The following is an 18,224-nucleotide window of genomic DNA, read 5'->3' as shown; positions in this document are numbered from 1 at the left end:
ACCGTTCTATTTTATTATTTTTACACATTAACAATGTAAGATATAGCAGCAGGAATAGGCCACTCAGGCCATTGAGTCTGCTCTGCCATTTCATCATGGCTGATCCATTTCCTGCTCAGCCCCAGTTTTCTGCCTTCTTGCCCTGACTAATCAAGAATCTATCAAACTCTGTCTTAAATATACCCAAAGCCACCTGTGGCAACAAATTCCACAGATTCACCACTCTCCAGCTGAAGAAATTCCTCTTCATCTCCCTTCTAAAAGGATGTCCCTCTATTCTGAGGCTGTGTGCTCTGGAAACATCCTCCCCAATCTACAAGGCCTTTCAACACTTGATAAATGCATAATAATTTTTGCAGTTAAAGGTGGTAAGAAATAGAAATTGGTGAGTTTCAGCTTGTAGGTTTAACCTTGTAAAAAGCATTCAGACCCCTAGATGAAAACCTACCTACATTCCGGACCCTAGCTCTGGCCATGCATTCCACTCACACACTGAACCCTCAGCTCACACTGAGAACTGATAAATGAACCAGATGCTGAACCATCACAATTTCCAAACAATCAGATACTGGACTATCAGAGCTTTCCTACACTGACAACTATCCAATGGTCCCTCCAAAGGCCACTGCATGCTGGACGGCAGCATCAGTGCATTCTAGACTTATGTGCCTGTACAATACAACATATAAGGATGACACTGGGACATTTGATCTCCACATAGGGGTATTCCCTAGTTTATTGAAGATTCAATACACTTTATTTCTAACCCCTTGGCTTTGCATCTGTTAAGCTGGCACAGACCACCCACCTGCAAGTAAGTTTCTTTTGTTTATTTAACTGAAAGGCTTTTGGAGTCAGAGAATTGTAGAAAAGTACAGCACCGAAAAAGGCACTTCAGCCCATCTAGTCCATGCCGAAACTATTTAAGCTGTCTACTCCCGTCGACCTGCACCTGGACCATAGCCCTCCATATCCTTATCATCCTTGTACTTGTCCAAACTTCTCTTAAACATTGACATCAAGTTCACATGCACCACTTTTTCTGGCAGCTCATTCCACACTCTCATGACACTCTGAGTGAAGAAGTGTTCCCTCATGTTCCCATTAAACTTTTCACCTTTCACTCTTAACCCGTGATCCTTGGTTGTAGTCCTACCCAACCGCAGTGGAAAAAGCCTGTTTGCATTAACCCTATCTATACCCCCTCATCATTTTGTATACCTAGTATAACCTTTTTATTAATTATGAATAGTTTGATGTATTTTTAAATAAATGTATTTGTTAACAATCCTTCTCTTTTTAAATTAGGAAAATAAATTGTAAATGTCTGTGAGTATCAGAGGCATTTAAAAAAACAGTGAAACAGACCTTTGAACCTCAAGGTACCAAAGACTTTCATGGAGGTACTGGACATATGTACCAAGGTTGTCACATGTGGATGACTATCTTCCTTCAAAAATATTCCAGAAGATTAGTGTGTTTGTGGAAAAAGCAATGGCATTGACTGCAGGATTGTTGTAGATCAACTACAAACTGGTCCAATGTCTGCTTCCACTCCTATTTGTTTGTTTGTTATGTGCCGTGTCACATCACGGTCTTTCCATGATCATAATTGTTCTTGGCAAATTTCTCCACAGAAGTGGTTTGCCATTGCCTTCTTCTGGGCAGTGTCTTTACAAGACGGGTGACCCCAGCCATTATCATTAGTCTTCAGAGATTGTCTGCCTGGTGTCAGTGGTCGCATAACCAGGACTTGTGATCTGCACCAGCTGCTCATACGACCATCCACCACCTGCTCCCATGGCTTCACATGACCCTGATCAGGGTGGGGGGGGGGGGGGATGCTAAGCAGGTGCTATGTTTTGCCCAAAGGTGACCTATGGGCTAGCAGAGGGAAGGAGTGGCTTACACCTCCTTTGGTAGAGATATATCTCCACCCTACTACCATTTTGAGAATGGGAGGAGAATCAAAGTGGGAGTGTTAAGTAATTCTGTGTTGTAGGCATTCAAATTGTGACAGGGTTCTTCATTAATGTCTCCATTACATTTATTTACGATAGAATAACCAATACTCGAGTTGACAATTATTGGCAAACCTGATGCTGCCTCCTCTTTCGCTACGTGAGCAGTTAACAGTCTGCTTATAGTGGGTTCTGGAGAGTTATTTAAAAATAGATGAAGCAGCATAGGGATGTGTAATGTGAAGGGTTAGCTCTTGCTGGTCAAAAGCTGCTTCTGCTGTGCCAGTTCAGGGATGCAGCAGCTTTTTCCCAATGGTACATAAGCTACACCTCACCCAAGGGTGACCTGCAGGCTAGTGCAGGGAAGGAGCACCTTACACCTCCTTCGATGGAGACTTGTCTCCACCCTGCCACCCAACCACTTTTATAATAATCATTAAAATGTAATTATTAAAGTTCTCATGAAGAGGGATGTGACAATCATAACTGAAGCATTGCTCGCCTGAGATTCAATCATCCTGAAAGAATTAACCAGTCACCAGCTTATGGATTATTTTATAGTACTGGAATGAACTGTAATCACATTAAAGTGTGATTTTTATAAGGCAAAATTGCTGTTGCCCTTAAAAAATAAATTAAATATGAATGATTTCAGTTCCTTGGGATATCTATCAATCATACTTTCTTTCAAATGCTAGTTAGATTAAACATTTTGGGTAAATGAATTTTGACTCTAGTAGATCTTATGAGGGAGAACTATTTATATTATTTGCTGAGAAAGCATTATGTTAATTAAATATGCATGTAAAAAATAGTTAACATGCGTCATTTCCCAGACATTGACGAATGTGCGACCAGGAGGCACAGTTGCACCAATGACACCATCTGCTTTAATCTCGAGGGAGGTTATGACTGTAGATGTCCTCATGGGAGAAACTGTACTGGAGACTGCGTCCACGAAGGTAGAATAAAACACAATGGACAGATTTGGGTGTTGGACAATGACAGGTGCTCCGTCTGCTCCTGCCAGGTTAGTTTGCTCTTACATAACTTGTCAGCTCATCTTGTAACATGTTTGTTTTGCTCAGCAGATGCCGAGACACAAAGTAAATGTCAGTGTGGGTGGGGTGTCACTTGCGACTGACCTTGAAGTTTCCACTTAACACAGTCTATTAATCTCACAGCTCTGGGGTGCAATGTCTTTATTTACTGCCCCTTCAACAAGATCCTTTGCTGCTAAGCCAGCCAAACACTTTTGTTGTTTGCTGTGATGTCAAAGCACAATTTTGTTCAAGATATATCAGCTAGTTGAATGGTGTCACAACAGCAACATTGCACCCAACATCAGTAAGACTAAAGAACTGATTGTGAACATCAGAAAGGGAGGGATTAGAAGGGAAAAGAGTGAGCAACTTCAAGTTCCTGGGTGTCAGTATCTCTGAGGAGCTACCCTGGACCCAATATATCGATGCAGCTACAAAGAAGGCACAACCGCTGCTGTATTTCCTTTGGAGTTTGAGGAGATTTCATACGTCACCAAAGACACTCGCAAATTTCTACAGATGTATCGTGGAGAGCATTTTAGCTGGCTGCATCACCATCTGGTAAGGGGGTGGGGGGAGGGCAGGGCTATTGCATAGGATTGAAAAAAGCTGCGGAGAGCTCCATCATGGGGCACTAGCCTCCCCAGCATCTAGGACATCTTCAAGGAGCGATGCCTCAAAAAGGTGGCATCCATCATCACTTAGGACGTGCCCTTTTCTCATTGCTACCATTAGGGAGAAGGTACTGAAGCCTGAGTGCACACACTCAGTGATTCAGGAACAGCTTCTTCCTCTCTGACATCCAATTTCTTAATGGACATTAAACCCATGAACACTACCTCACTACAAGTTTTACACTACTTATTTAATTTAACTATATATACAGTTTCCAGTTGGTGGCATAGTGGCATCAGCGCTGGACTTCGGGGCGAGAGGTCCCGAGTTCGAATCCAGCCAGCTCTCCATCCGCGCCTGGGTAGAGTGTCGAGCTAGCAACTCGACCTCGTAAAAGAAAACGTGGAGAGGGATGGGCTTCACCAGGTTTCAGATGCCCAGGACATGCCATTTGATGAGCAAAAGATCAGTGAAAAAAGCCTGTCATGACAGCACCCCGATGACTCCAGCAGGAGTTAAGGGTGCACACACACACATATACACAGTCCTTACTGGAATTCACTTTTTTCTATGTACTGCATTGCAAAGTTAACAGATTTCACAACATCTGCCAGTGATATTAAACCTGATTCTGATTCCTTCTTCTTTTCTGAAGTCTTATTCCTTTATTCCTACACTCAGTTCTCATTGTCGTTGTTCTCTGTCTCTCCCAGTTTTTCATTGCTCCTGTTTCAAACTGATGGAACAATTCCTCTGTCCTAAGTACACAGAAGTTTCAAAGTATATTTATTATCAAAGTACATATATGTCACCATACACAATGCTGAGATCCATTTTCTTGTGGGCATAACTCAATAAATCTATAGAATAATAACCAGAACAGAATCAATAAAAGACTGCCTAACTAGGGCATTCAACAAAAGAATAGAAGACAACAAACTGTGCAAATGCAAATGAAGAAATCTTAATAATAAATAAATAAGCAATAAATAATTGATAACATGAGATGAAGAGTCCTTGAAAGTGAGACCATTGTTTGTGGAACCATTTCGGTGATGAAGCCAGTGAAGTTGAGTGATGTCGTCCCCTTTAGTTCGGGAGTGAGTGTCTATCATACAATGTCCTGGAGACTGAGGCCGAGCGTCAGGCCTCAGACCTCCTTTATACAGGGCCTGTGGGAGGAGCCACAGGAGCAGTCAGCAGGGGCGTGTCCCGACAGGCACATAGTTCACCACACCAGTGAAGTTGAGTGATGTCGTCCCCTTTAGTTCAAGAGCCTGATGGTGAAGGATAGTAACTTTTCCTGGTTCTGAGAGTCCTGAGGCTCCTGTACCTTCTTCCTGATGGCAGCAGCGAGAAGAGAGCATGTCCTGGGTGACGGGCATTCCTGATGATGGATGTTGCTTTCCTGTGCCAGCGCTTTGTGCAGACATGCTCAGAGATGGAGAGGGCTTTATCCGTGATGGACTGGAGCATATCCACCACTTTTTCTAGGAATCTCTGTTCAAGGGCATTGGTGTTTCCATACCAGGCTGCAATGACTCATCTATGGAAGTTTGTCAGAGACTTGCATGTCATGCTGAATCTTCACAAGCACCTAAGGAAGTAGGGGCATTCCTCGGCTTTCTTCACAATTGTACTAATGAGCTTTCCCATGTTATATGGTTTGCAGAGCAGCACTCCAAAGAACTGCCTTCATACGACTTACTCCTTGCATCAGCAAATACCTATGTTAAAACTAGAGAAATTCCAATGGTAATTTTCTGAACTTTCTCTTTCTCAGCAATTCTGAAGCTACACGTTTCCACAGGTGAAGTGATCAATACAGTAGACATATGATCAATGACTCAGGATGTCTTAGGCAACCATCAGCGGCCTGTTCTTTGAGAAGAGGATTAATTCAGGGAAAAGTAATGGCTCCAGCATAAATCAGTTCACTATCCTTGACAGCTTAAAATAATTCAAATGCATTATATCCCAGGGAATGAAAAGACTAGGGAGGAGATTTGTGGGGCAGTAATGGACAAGATGGAAGAGATATTGGAGAAGTTATTCAGGGAAAGCTGGACTGAGAAGTGGAATTGCTCACATAATATGCCTGTCTTCAGAAAAGAACTACCAATTAAATAGGAAAATATTTAACAGAATGTGGAACTAGATACTTTAAGATATGGTACAGTTGCATAGGTATTGAATTCTATGGAATTTTTTAATGGGCTGCTTTGGCCAGGATTGGCCAAATGCCAATGCCAATCAGTCACCCTATTCGAGCACAGCTTGCTTGCTGAGGCCTGCAACTTTCAGCCAATTTAAACCCTGCAGATACAACTATGAGATGAAATGAACGGCAGTAGAGGGAAAAATGACAGAGGAAGTTGTAGTGAACTACATATACCTGTCTGGACACGCCCCCTGCTGACTGCTCCTGTGGCCCCTCCCACAGACCCCGGTATAAAGGTGATTGAGGCCTGAGCCCGGCCCTCAGTCTCCAGGATGTAGTATGGTGGTCACTCACTGCTTGTTCTTTCTTCCAGTCAATAAAAGCCAATAACTTGCCTTCACATCTCAGAGAGAGTTATTGATGGTGCATCAGAAGTACAGTTCAACAATGGCCTGGTGTATTATGAATAAGTGGGAGAATGTGTAAACTTCGGTTACATTTAAATAAAGTTCAAAGTAATTCATTATCCAAGTATGTATTTATCACCATGTGCTACCTTGAGATTTACTTCCATTTTATTTACTTGTTTATTAAGTTACAGTGCGGAATAAGCCCTTACAGCCATGCTGCCCAGCAATCCCCAAATTTAATCTGAGCCTAATCACAGGACAATTTACAATGACCACGTTTGGACCGTGGGAGGGAACTGGAATACCCAGAGGAAACCCATGCTGTCACAGGGAGAATGTACAAGCTTCTTACAGGCAGCAGCAGGAATTGAACCCGGGTCACTGGTACTGTAAAGTGTTGTGCTAACCACTACACTACTGTGTGATGGGAATTGAACCCGGGTCACTGGTACTGTAAAGCGTTGTGCTAACCACTACACTACCGTGTGATGGGAATTGAACCTGGGTCACTGGTACTGTAAAACATTGTGCTAACCACTACACTACTGTGTGATGGGAATTGAACCCGGGTCACTGGTACTGTAAAACATTGTGCTAACCACTACACTACCGTGTCACTGCACTGAGCAGGCATTTACAGGAAAATAGAGAAATGCAATAGCATTATGAAAAACGATATTTAACAGAGGCTGACAAACAACCCATATGCAAAACAAGACAAACAATGAAAGAAATAATAGTGAGAACATGAGTTGTAGATTCCTTGAAAATGATTTTATAGGTTGTGTAGTCAGTTCAGCATCGAGGTGAGTGAAGTTGTCCATTCTGGATCGGGGTAATCATTGCTCCTGAGCCAGCAGCGATGGAGCCAAGGGTCTGCCCTCCTGCCCATAGTGAGAAGAGAGCCCATCCTGAATGATGGGGCTCCTTGATGATGGAGGCTGCTTTCTTGTAGCAGTACACCTTGCAGATTCCAAAGTTCTAGGAAGTTAGAGGGATAATTTACTTGTGTTTTCTTTGTTAGATGCTTGTCTTTTCACTTTATGACTTGATATAATTAAAGTCTATTGACCTAACCTTTTTTGTTTCCATCTCCAGAGATGCTGCCTGCTATACTGAATACTTCCACCAATCCCCGTTCTGCTCTGTCTTGATGTGTTTCTACTTCCACAGCCAAGTTCCATTGATTTCCCAGTAGTTCAATGTGGTGGAACATTTCCATTAGCCCTGGTTCAATTATCCATTTTCCTGATTAATAGCCAGAAATTCTACGAAGCAATGCTTTGTGTTGGACGTCACTTGACTGCACAATCTAGTAAAACCTGTCTCCTCCTGACGAACCTAAATCACATTTACAGCCCAAAAGCAATGAATCCAGTTTGCAACCGTATCTGTCTGAGAGTACTGCAACTCTGCAAACATTGATCAACATCCTATCTCTGCAATGCATCATTTTTCTCAATGTGTAAATCAATAATTATCCTCCCAGCTCATTAGCATAAGCACCTTCTTGTGTCTGGTTACACTGGAATTGCCTGAACACAATCATAACCTGAGAAGATTCCGGATCGTTCTGAGATTTGACATTGGCACGTTTAAGGATCTACCTTGAATACAAACCATTATAAATCTCACTCTGGAGCATTGCACTTAAACAGGGTTAGGAATTGGCATTAGGAAAGTTGAACCAAAATTTAGTAGGTGAGGAAAAAAAAGGTTCATTTATTATCAAAGTATGTATACGGTATACAACTCTGAGATTCGTCTTCTCCAGATAGCCACGAGATAAAGAAAACCATGGAAGGTGCTCAAAAAAAAAACATCAAAAGCACCCCCTGACCTAAAAAAAACTACAAATCACCTAAATTTAAGTCCCAATGGCAGCAAGAGGATCAACCTCCCCCCCCCCCACACACATGCAGAAAACGAATTGGTGAGCTGTAAGAACATCAAATCCCAACCTACCCTCTTCCCCCCTTTATTGTATTTGTCCCTCATTTGAAATGGAAGTTAGTTTGGAGGAGGTTTGATATATTTCTCCTCCCTCTGTCTTGTTTTCTGGTTTGTGTCCATGAGAATGAAAGAGTTCTCATACGAGTGGCAGTTGAAGGCTCTGGTCCTGTGCTTGCTGGAATTCAGAAGAATGGGGGAGGAGATCTCATTGAAAACTATTGAATATTGAAAGGCCTAGTTAGAATGGATGTGAAGAGGATGCTTCCTTTGATTGGGAAGTCCAGGAACAGAGGGCACAGCCTTAAAACAGAGGGACACCCATTTAGGACAGAAATGAGGAGGAATTCCTTTAACCAGAGGGTGGCAAATCTATGGAATTCATTGCCACAGGTAGGTCACTGGGTGATTTAAGGTGGAGGCTGACAAGTTCTTAGTTAGTCAGGGATTGAAAGGTTATGGGGTTAAGGGGAATGGTGGAGCAGACTCAGTGGGTTGAATGCCCTAATACTGCTCCTGTCTTGTATGGTCTTATGGTCTAAATGTCACCAAAAGGGAATATAGAAATCTCAGTTTTCAAGGAAGTGATGAAGTCTCTTCCTTCCTGATGAAGGATCTCAACCCAAAACATTGACAATTTATTTTACCTCCACAGATGCTTGACCTGTTGAGTTCCTCCCACGGTTTCTTTCTGTATAGAATCTTTTCCACCTTTGCTACAATGGATCTCCATGTATGTCTTCACTGAGTAGATTATGCCTTTGTGGTCATAAAGGTGGTTTCTCTTTATTGGAAAGAAGTCCTTTTCTCGGAGGGTGTGGATAATTGTCTCTTCCTGGGTATAGGTTACCTGTAGATCAGCTGCCAAAGGAATTAAAAGGGAGAATTGGTAGGCATGTGCAAAAAGATAAGTTGCAGAACACGACAATAAGGTGGGTGAGAAGGGAACTAAAGGTATTGATTTGTTGAGAAATGTCAAACTAGATGGGCAGAATGGTTACATTCTCTGTCCTAATAATTGACAAGAGCAGAAGTCTAACCTTCAAGCCAGACTCCACCCCCCCAATCAGATAATAGCTCATTTGACCTTGCCCTGAACTCCAGCTGTTTGCCATAACCTTTGCCCTCCTTTCTCATTCTGAATTATTTCAGCAGCTTCATAACCCTCTGCTGCAGAGAACTTGAAAGTCACAAGCCTCCAACAGAAGAATTTCTATTTCTTCTGTCTTAAACTATGCCACCCAGATTTTCCTGCAAAGGGAATCGCTCACTCAGCACCAATCCTGTAGAATCCAGTATGTTTCAATAAGATGACTTCTCATTCTTGTAAACTCCAGAGAGTAAAGGTCCAGTTTTTTCTTCGTAATGTTGCTCTTTCATCCCAGGAATCAACCCAGTGAACCTTTTGCTGACTGACTCCAAATAAGGAGAGCACAATATCCTTCAGTATTCTAGGCATATTCTTGTCAATGCCCCGTGGAGTTGTAGCAAGACAGTATGCTTTTATACACAATCTCACTTCCCACAAATGTCAGCTTTCTCAATTACTGGATGTATCAGCATGTTATTCTTGGGCACTTCAAGGCAAGGACACCTAAAACCCTCTGTAGAAAAGCATTGTGTAGTCTATTGACTTAAATTATTTTCTGCATTTTCATTCCTGTAACAAAGTGGTTAGCCTTTAATTTTTCCTATATTATATTCCATCTGTCAATTTCTTGACCACATGCTGTATACTAGCTATTGTGTATTCCTTTGCTCTCTTGACAATGTGCTTCACCACCTTTTGTTCTATCATCAGGAGATTTTGGTACAAAGAATTTAATTTCATTATCCAAGTCAATAATATGGATTCTAAATAGTTGAGTTCCTATCACCAATAACCTGACTGTTTACATTTTACCAACTTGAAAGCAATGTATTTCTGACGACTCTGTGTTCTGATAACTTTTCCTTTATCCATGCTATCATATTGACCTCAACACCAATGAGCTTTTACTGTGAGCAGCAAACTTTTGTGACGTCTTATTAAAGGCCTCTGAAAACCCAAATGAATATCATCTATTAGTTTACCTTTATCTAACCTGCTAGTTTCATCCTCAAAGAGTTCTAACATTCTGGAGCAAGGGAGGATAAGAGTTGACTTGATAGGTCGAGTCGACAGCCTGAGCTCTTGAACCAAAGGAGATAACTTCACTCATCTTCACCATCATTGAAATGTTCACACAACCTCAGGACTGTGTTAACTGCATGGCACGAATTCAGTATGCTATGGAGCTAAATTGTGTAAATGATGTGGAAGTACAACAAAACCATGATCTATTTGAATAGTAAAACTGGACCTTGCAACTGACTGAAGAACAGCATATAATTACTCATAAGTTAAATCCTGCCTGTTTTAAAGATTAATGCAGAAAATGCTCCAAATTGTCCACAAATGAGACAGAATCAGAATCAGGTTTAATGTCACTGGCACTGTCGTGAAATATGTTCTGTAGATAGAAAACAATTTTCAGGTTGATGGTTTGGCATCATCTCTGTACCAATGAAGCACCATCGACTGCTACTTGCAGGTTTCCAGCTCTTTCTTTTGATAGAAGGTTGTCACCAATTAGTTTTGTCAGATTCTGTTTAACCTGTTCGATGGAATGACTGAGACAAGCGAATCATCAATAGGAAAGCAGTTCTTTTTATCTGCATAAACCATGTGCTTAAGATATAGGTGCTTATTAGGGATACAAAGGTATCAATAAGGTTGAAAGAGTATGGAGAAAAATTACAAGGATGTTGCCAAGACCCAAGGATCTGAGTTGTAGGGAGAGGTTGAATAGGTTAGGAGAGATTTGATAGAGGCGTACAAAATTATGCAGGGTATAGTTAGCATAAATTCAAACAGGCTCTTTCCGCTGAAGTTGGGTGAGACTGGAACTAGAGGTCATAGACTAAGGGAGAAAGGTGAAATATTTAAGGGGTATTGCTTCACTCAGAGAGTGGAGCAAGTGTGAAATGAGCTACCAGTTGAAGCGGTGGATGTGGGTTTGTTTGCAACATTTAAGAGAAATTTGGACTAGTAGTTGGATAGGAGGGGTATGGAGGGGCTATGGTCCAGGTGCAGAATGATAGGATCATGCAGTTATAACAAAACAGCATGGATTAGATGGGTAAATGGGTCTACTTCTATGACACTGTAACTCTACGCTGGCATCACTTTAATCAGAATCAGGTTAATTACCACCAGCATGTGATGTGACATTTGTTAACTTAACAGCAGTAGTTTAATGCTATGCATAATCTAGCAGAGAAAGAAAAATAAACAAAATATAAATAATAATAATAAACAAGTAAATCAATTATAGTATACGTATACTGAACAGATTTTAAAATCATGCAAAAACAGAAATACTATATATTAAAATGTGAGGTAGTGTCTAAAAATTCAATGTCCATTTAGGAATCGGATGGCAGAGGGGAAGAAGTTGTTCCTGAATCACTGAGTGTGTGCCTTCAGGCTTCTGTACCTCCTACCTGATGGTAACAGTGAGAAAAGGGCATATCACTTTGCCCTTCATAAAATACATTTCTTCAGAGAAAATTAAATCAAATTGCTTTTAATTTGCAAACAGCAAAGAGATAGATAGGGCCAGGAGACATTCAAGTAAGAAAATACAGGGAGAAAAATCTATGCGATACTGCCTGTGTCTATTGCACTCATAGGAAGACCCAAATCATGTGGCAAATGCTATTCACACTCTTCCGCATCAAAAGAACAATTTAAATCACATCTCAGATTGCCCATTGAGAAGTGTACTGGAAACCTAAAAGACCCTGTAAAGATGGGAAGTTCCTGTCAAACCATAGTTGTGGCACTGAAGTGAATTCCTGTTGGACATCAGTGAATAAACAAAAGAAAGTGGAGAAGCTAGAAAGACAGAAATCTTTTCCCTTGTACAGTAAAGCAGCAGTGTAAAGGAGAGAAATGTGGAAAGCAAAAAGGAGTATCAATCTTTTTTAAGGCATAGAACATGACTAAAACTAAAGGTTATAGGTTTAGGGTGAAAGGTGAGATGCTTAGTGGAAAGCTGAGGAGGAACAACTTCCTTCAGAGGGTGGTGAAGTGTGAAATGAGCTGCCAACAGAGGTGGTGTGGGCATTCAATGGCACATTTAAGAGAAGATTGGACAGGTACATGGATGTGAAGGATATGGAGGCCTGCAGTCCAGGTGCAGGTAGATGAGACTAGGAAGGAAAACATGTTGGCAAGGATTAGATGGGCCAAAGGGCCTGTTTCTGTGGTATATTGCTTTATAATATTTATAGTACGTAATACTGTACTCTTGAAATTCATCCATCCTATTGATATAATTACAATACTAAAGAATGCTATTTTGTTTCACAGACTGGCTTAGTATTGTGTCGGCGGATGGTCTGTGACTGCGAAAACCCAACTGTGGATCTTTTCTGTTGCCCTGAGTGTGACCCACGGCTAACCAGTCAATGTCTGAACCAAAAAGGAGATGTGACCTACAAGAGTGGAGAAACTTGGGTGCAAGACTGTCAACAGTGCCACTGCGTGGTAAGACATGGCTTGTTAAAATGCAACACTCATTCCAGAGTTAATGGCCAAAATGCTGCTTTAAACAAAATACTATTATATATAAGAGACTTGAGCACATCTCAAAGTATATGATGATAAATATTTCCAAATGATGTCGAGTGAAATACTCAAAGCAGATGCACGTCACCACATACATTTTCTTTTGCTGGCATACTCAGTAAATCCAGGAGTTATAACAGAATCAATGAAAGACTGCACCCAACAGAGCAGAAAGATATTTTTCAGTTTATAAGTTTCAGACCTATATTTTTCAGTTTGGCATAGGTCTGACATTATGAAGCAGGATCCATTTATAATTTCCAGAGGTTTGCTGCATTCTACACATCGACTTTGATTCGTCTTGCAGCTGTTTGGAAATGAAACACTCGTGTAAGTGAAGGAGTTAAAGCCCTGCTATTGTTTAAAGGAGCATGTAACAATATTATCTTGTGCACTCTTACAAACTCTGGGAAACTAGACTCTAGGATTATAAGGACGCAGAGATCTCCCTGGTTCTCTGATGGAGCAATTGAAACCATACTGCCAGAAAATCAGTAATGGAGAACAATAGTCAAGAGCAAAAAGCATCATGGTGAGCCCTGGTAAGGCCTGAACCCAGGTGGGGATGAATAGCAGACTCCCCATGTAGAGACAAAAACAAGATGTTTATACATATCAATACAGACAGTACATTAGTTCAATGACTAAGAGAAAAATATCATTCTCAACACATCCACCCTGCAATGAGCACTAAACAGGAGTCTGCATTAAATAATTATAGAATGTGGGAAACCCATGCCAGTCACAATTAACTTGTCAAGATTAATCAGATAGCACAAGGGCTTAATGGCTCTAGTTAAAGACAACAATTAGTAAATACAGGTGCTCGAGAAAGCTAGAAGCCCAAAGCTCTGCAGCTCACCACAGAGGCCTGGAAGGATCATGACAGAGATTTGGCTATAGATCAAGTAAGAGATTAGCAAGAAAATTTATGTAGAAATTTGAGAAGTTTAGATAAGGCGAACACACACTGAGTCAAAAAACAACTGTTATTCCTCTGGGTAGAAAGGTCATTAACAAGGATGTAGTGATTGTAAATGATTAGAGGGAAGTTGAAGGAAAGTATTTTGTGCTGAAAGAGTAGTGGGGTTCTGGAATTCTCTGACTGAAATAGCAGAAACCCTTCACACATTTAAAAAATGTTTTACTGAAATATTATTTCATTTCATAAAATTTACATTTATAATAAGGTATGTTTGTATGTTGCCATATCCAATGTAAGCCATATAATTGCATCAACATTAATTCCTTGTCCAAACATTGAGGTTTTTTTTTAAAAAGAAAGCCTTGATTGCAACCCCTCAATGTCATGGGAGGACCTTAGATTATCTCCTTGGACCTTTGGTTGTGGCTGCATCAAACATCAGTGTATCTTTCAACATTGAGGACTTTGACCTGGGGATATGCCAATTTGCAGTATTCAGTCATGGAGAGGTCCTTTTCTATTTGTCCATTGGTCGGCAAAAAATTGGATTGCGGTATTTTTCTTATAGTGGCAGTGTGGAGATACATTTCTACCAAAGGAGGTGTAAGGTGCTTCTTCCCTCCACTAGCCTGCGGGTTATCCTTGGCCAAGGTGTAGCACCTGCTTATACCACCCCTGTCACATGAAGCCACGGGAGCAGGTAGTGGATGGTCGTTTGAGCAGCTGGTGCAGATCACAAATCCTGGTTGTGCGACCACTGACACCAGGCAGATAATCTCTGAAGAGTATTGATAATGGCTGGGGTCACCCGTCTTGTAAAGACATTGCCTAGAAGGCAGCAATGGTAAACCACTTCTATAGAAAAATTTGCCAAGAACAATCATGGAGAGAGAAATAAGAACAACAACATGAAAGGGGTGTTCCCCACAAACAATGATCGGATTACAGATAGATAATTGTCCATATCATCGACATGAGGATGATATTATGCCATATGCCATATCAATGAGAGGCATTGATTGTGTGGATAGTCAGAGGCTTTTTCCTAGGGCTGAAATGGTTGCCACAAGAGGACACAGGTTTAAGGTACTGGAGAGTAGGTACAGAGGAGATGTCAGGGGTAAGTTTTTCCACACAGGGTGGTGAGTGCGTGGAATGGGCTGCCGGCAACAGTGGTGGAGGTGGATACGATAGGGGCTTTTAAGAGACTTTTGAATAGGTACATGGAGCTTAGTAAAATAGAGGGCTATGGGTAAGCCTAGTAATTTCTAAGGTAGGGACATGTTCAGCACCACCTTGTAGGCCGAAAGGCCTGTATTGTGCTGTAGGTTTTCTATGTTTCTATCTCTTGAAGTGATACCTGTGCAGGAAAACACTTTTGATAAAAATGTATTCAAATAATAGGCTGTACAGAATTCCTCAAAGCCTTGTCTGGATCTTGTCAGATGGTTCCATGAGCAGCTTGTCCAGGTCATTCAGAATAATATTTCATCACTAGAACTTGCAAGCAAGCACCAGGCTCGATTGTTGGTGAGGTGTGTATTCCCTGTTAAGTCCTTCTTGCAGAGCTAAAGTCCTTGTGTCACCATACTCTGTCCCCCAAGGTGGTTGGGGTGGGTTTGAGACCAGATCTGGAATATAATTTTCCAGGAAGAATGAGATGGTGTGGTATTGGTTCAGGCTCATCTTGAGCAACTGTGTCACATAGGATTGTTGCCAGGGGCACACACTAGTGAAAGATACCTTCTGATCTCATCACCTGAATGAGTACTTGAAGAGTCCCAAACTATCTTCAAGGTTATGGAATAAGCACTGTAGGTGGGATTAATGCAACCAGATCCTTGTTCAAACCTAATGGGTACACAGAGCTTAATTGTGTCCTCTGCTGGTACAAATCCCATGATTCACTCAGTTAAATGAGAGCAGAACACAGCATACATGAGCCTAAAATATTGTAAAAGATGTGTGAGATATGATTTCACTCGCACAAAATTTTGCAAAAAAATTCTACATCCATTAATAATGATGCAGAACAGGAATGAAAGTAAATATTACAGTACAATTCCACCTAGTGTTCTGGTCCCATCCCAATTAACCCAGGATCTGATGCAGGTTTTTGACCCAAACTGTCAAAATTTGTCAACAATTTCTCCTCACCCCCCCCCCATCCCATAACCTGAACAGTAGCTCCCCTAGCAGATTGCCCTGGACAACAAAGACTTTGCTTCCTCGGTACTTTTCTGTGCATCTTTTGGATTTTGTGCTGATCATCAAAATCACCATGAGATTTCCCTATCATGCACCATTTTTTTGAAATCGCCTATATTTGTTATTTTAATTCATAATGCACATCCAAACAACTGATGTCAAGATTGAGAAAGGCATTTTTGTTAGTCCACAAATCAAACAGGTCATTAATGACAGGTGATTTGAAGAATTTCTAGTGGGACCAGAGAAAATCACATGGAAGGCATTCAAGGATGTTGTTGAAAATTTTCTTGACAACAGCAGAACTCCAAACTACGCACAGCTAGATGACAACATGCTTCAAGCATACAAAACCATGAAATGTTACACATCACTAAAGATTAATTTCCTGCATTCCCATTTAGACTTCTTTCCTGCAAATCTCGGTGCTGTTAGTGACGAGCTTGTTAAAGGGTTTCACCAGGACATTGCAGTCATGGAGAAATGGTATCAGGGCAACTGGAATCCCTTAATGTTGACTGATTATTGCTGGGCATTTAAGCCTTACACTGAGTACAAACGAAAAGCATCAGCAAGACATTTTAACTTAGTTGAACTATTGCAAAGTGTCAGCACCGTTATGCAACTAAATGCATTATATTCAATAAAAGTTAATTTCTTGTTTCTCCAAATTCGTACATGATACAAGTAGTCTGAAGTTCAAGTGGTCTATCATAAACAAAAAAAAAATTCTGGGAATCCACACTATTAAAAAAAAAATCATTGTCCAATGTTATTGCTCTAGATTCCAGCAACGGCAGTTGCTTGTGCCTCTATGCCCCAAATATTTGTTTAGTTCAAAACAAAGCAAAAACTCAGGCTTATTTGACAATTATTGATGCACTGAACAGCAACCCTTCACCTTACCTCATCAAGCAAATAAAGGCTTTGTGAGAGTCATCAAATTAAAGTCAGTTTCTCATCGTCTTATTATTTACCACTGTGTTAAAAAGATCAATCATAGCAAAAGTTATATCCTATCAATTTGATCAATTGATATCCTATCAATCCTAACCCTTAACCAAGGGTTAAAAGATAGCAGATTTGGTATCATCTGCATTTTGCTTGGCAATAAAAGTTTAAAACTCTACTATTACAGGGAATATCACATTCAATTGATTTGCATTGGATATAAAATATTAAGAGCTTCATGATACCAATAGCAACACGTTGGCTGAGAACATTTCTTTGTGCATATCAATAGCTCAGCAGCACAGTGCTGTTGATATAACTTGGACTGAAGTGACAAAGGAAATTCAAGTATCTGTACTAGGGATTGCCTCAAAAGTATTTAACTGCAGTGCTCTTCAAGCTGTGGAACGTGTGGCCTTTGCCTCAGACTCAGTGCAGTGTAAGTAATCTGATTCTGAATCGAGGTGCTGGTGAAGACTTGTACTCACCAGCATTCTCAAATCTACTGCAGCTCCCAGACACTGTTGAGACACTAGGCTTCTTAGCATCACAGGTACAGAATACCAGAAAAGTTTTTTTGAAAAAAAGAATACCCTTTTGTCTTGGTTCTGAGGGTGAACTGGCAGTTACAAGAGCGACTAGTTTACAGGCAGGCCCAATGCCTGGTTTATTTGCCCCTGAATAAGAGTTACAATAGGTGTGGAATCTACAATATATAAATTGACATCATAATGAATGATGAGTTACCGTCAGGTACACTGCACACAAAAGACCATAAGATATAGGAGCAGAATTAGGCCATTTGGCCCATCAAGTCTGCTCCACCATTTCATTATGGCTGATCCATTTTCCCCCTCAGTCCCAGTCTCCTGCCTTCTCCCCCTTCTCCTGTATCCCTTCATGCCCTTACCAATCAAGAATTTATCAACCTCTGCCTTAAATATACCCAATGACTTTGCTTCTACAGCCACCTGTGGCAAGGAACTCCACAGATTTACCACTTTCTGGCTAAAGAAATTCCTCTTCATCTTCATTCTGAAAAGATGCCCCTCTATTCTGAGGATGTGTCCTCTGGTCTTAGACTCCCCAACCATAGGAAACATATTCTCCACATCTACTCTCTCAATGCCTTTCAAAGTTTGATCAATTTCAATGAGGTCACCTCTCATTCTTCTGAATTCCAGTGAGTAGAGGCCCAGAGACATCAAGTGCTTCTTATATAACAAGCCTTTCAATCCCAGAATCATATACATTAACCTCCTTTGAACCTTCTCCAATGTCAGTAAATCCTTTCTTAGATAAGGGGCCAAACCCTGCTCACAATACTCTAAGTGCAGCCTCTCCAG

General features: G+C 41.0%; 1 protein-coding gene across 1 annotated transcript in view; it reads left to right on the top strand.

Annotated features, from left to right (window-relative positions):
* LOC132398695 (protein kinase C-binding protein NELL2-like) overlaps positions 1 to 18,224 on the top strand; it is a 305,511-nt gene that overhangs the window by 269,394 nt on the left and 17,893 nt on the right. Inside the window, exons 17-18 of the mRNA XM_059978482.1 lie at positions 2,798 to 2,991; positions 12,537 to 12,713. Of these exons, the coding sequence (XP_059834465.1) occupies positions 2,798 to 2,991; positions 12,537 to 12,713 (371 nt within the window). The remainder of the gene's footprint in view (positions 1 to 2,797; positions 2,992 to 12,536; positions 12,714 to 18,224) is intronic.

Source organism: Hypanus sabinus, chromosome 8, assembly GCF_030144855.1.
Source record: "Hypanus sabinus isolate sHypSab1 chromosome 8, sHypSab1.hap1, whole genome shotgun sequence".
In the NCBI taxonomy this organism is placed as follows: Eukaryota; Metazoa; Chordata; class Chondrichthyes; order Myliobatiformes; family Dasyatidae; genus Hypanus; species Hypanus sabinus.
The sequence above is the reverse complement of the archived record's forward strand: the minus strand, read 5'-3'. Positions and strand labels throughout refer to the sequence as shown.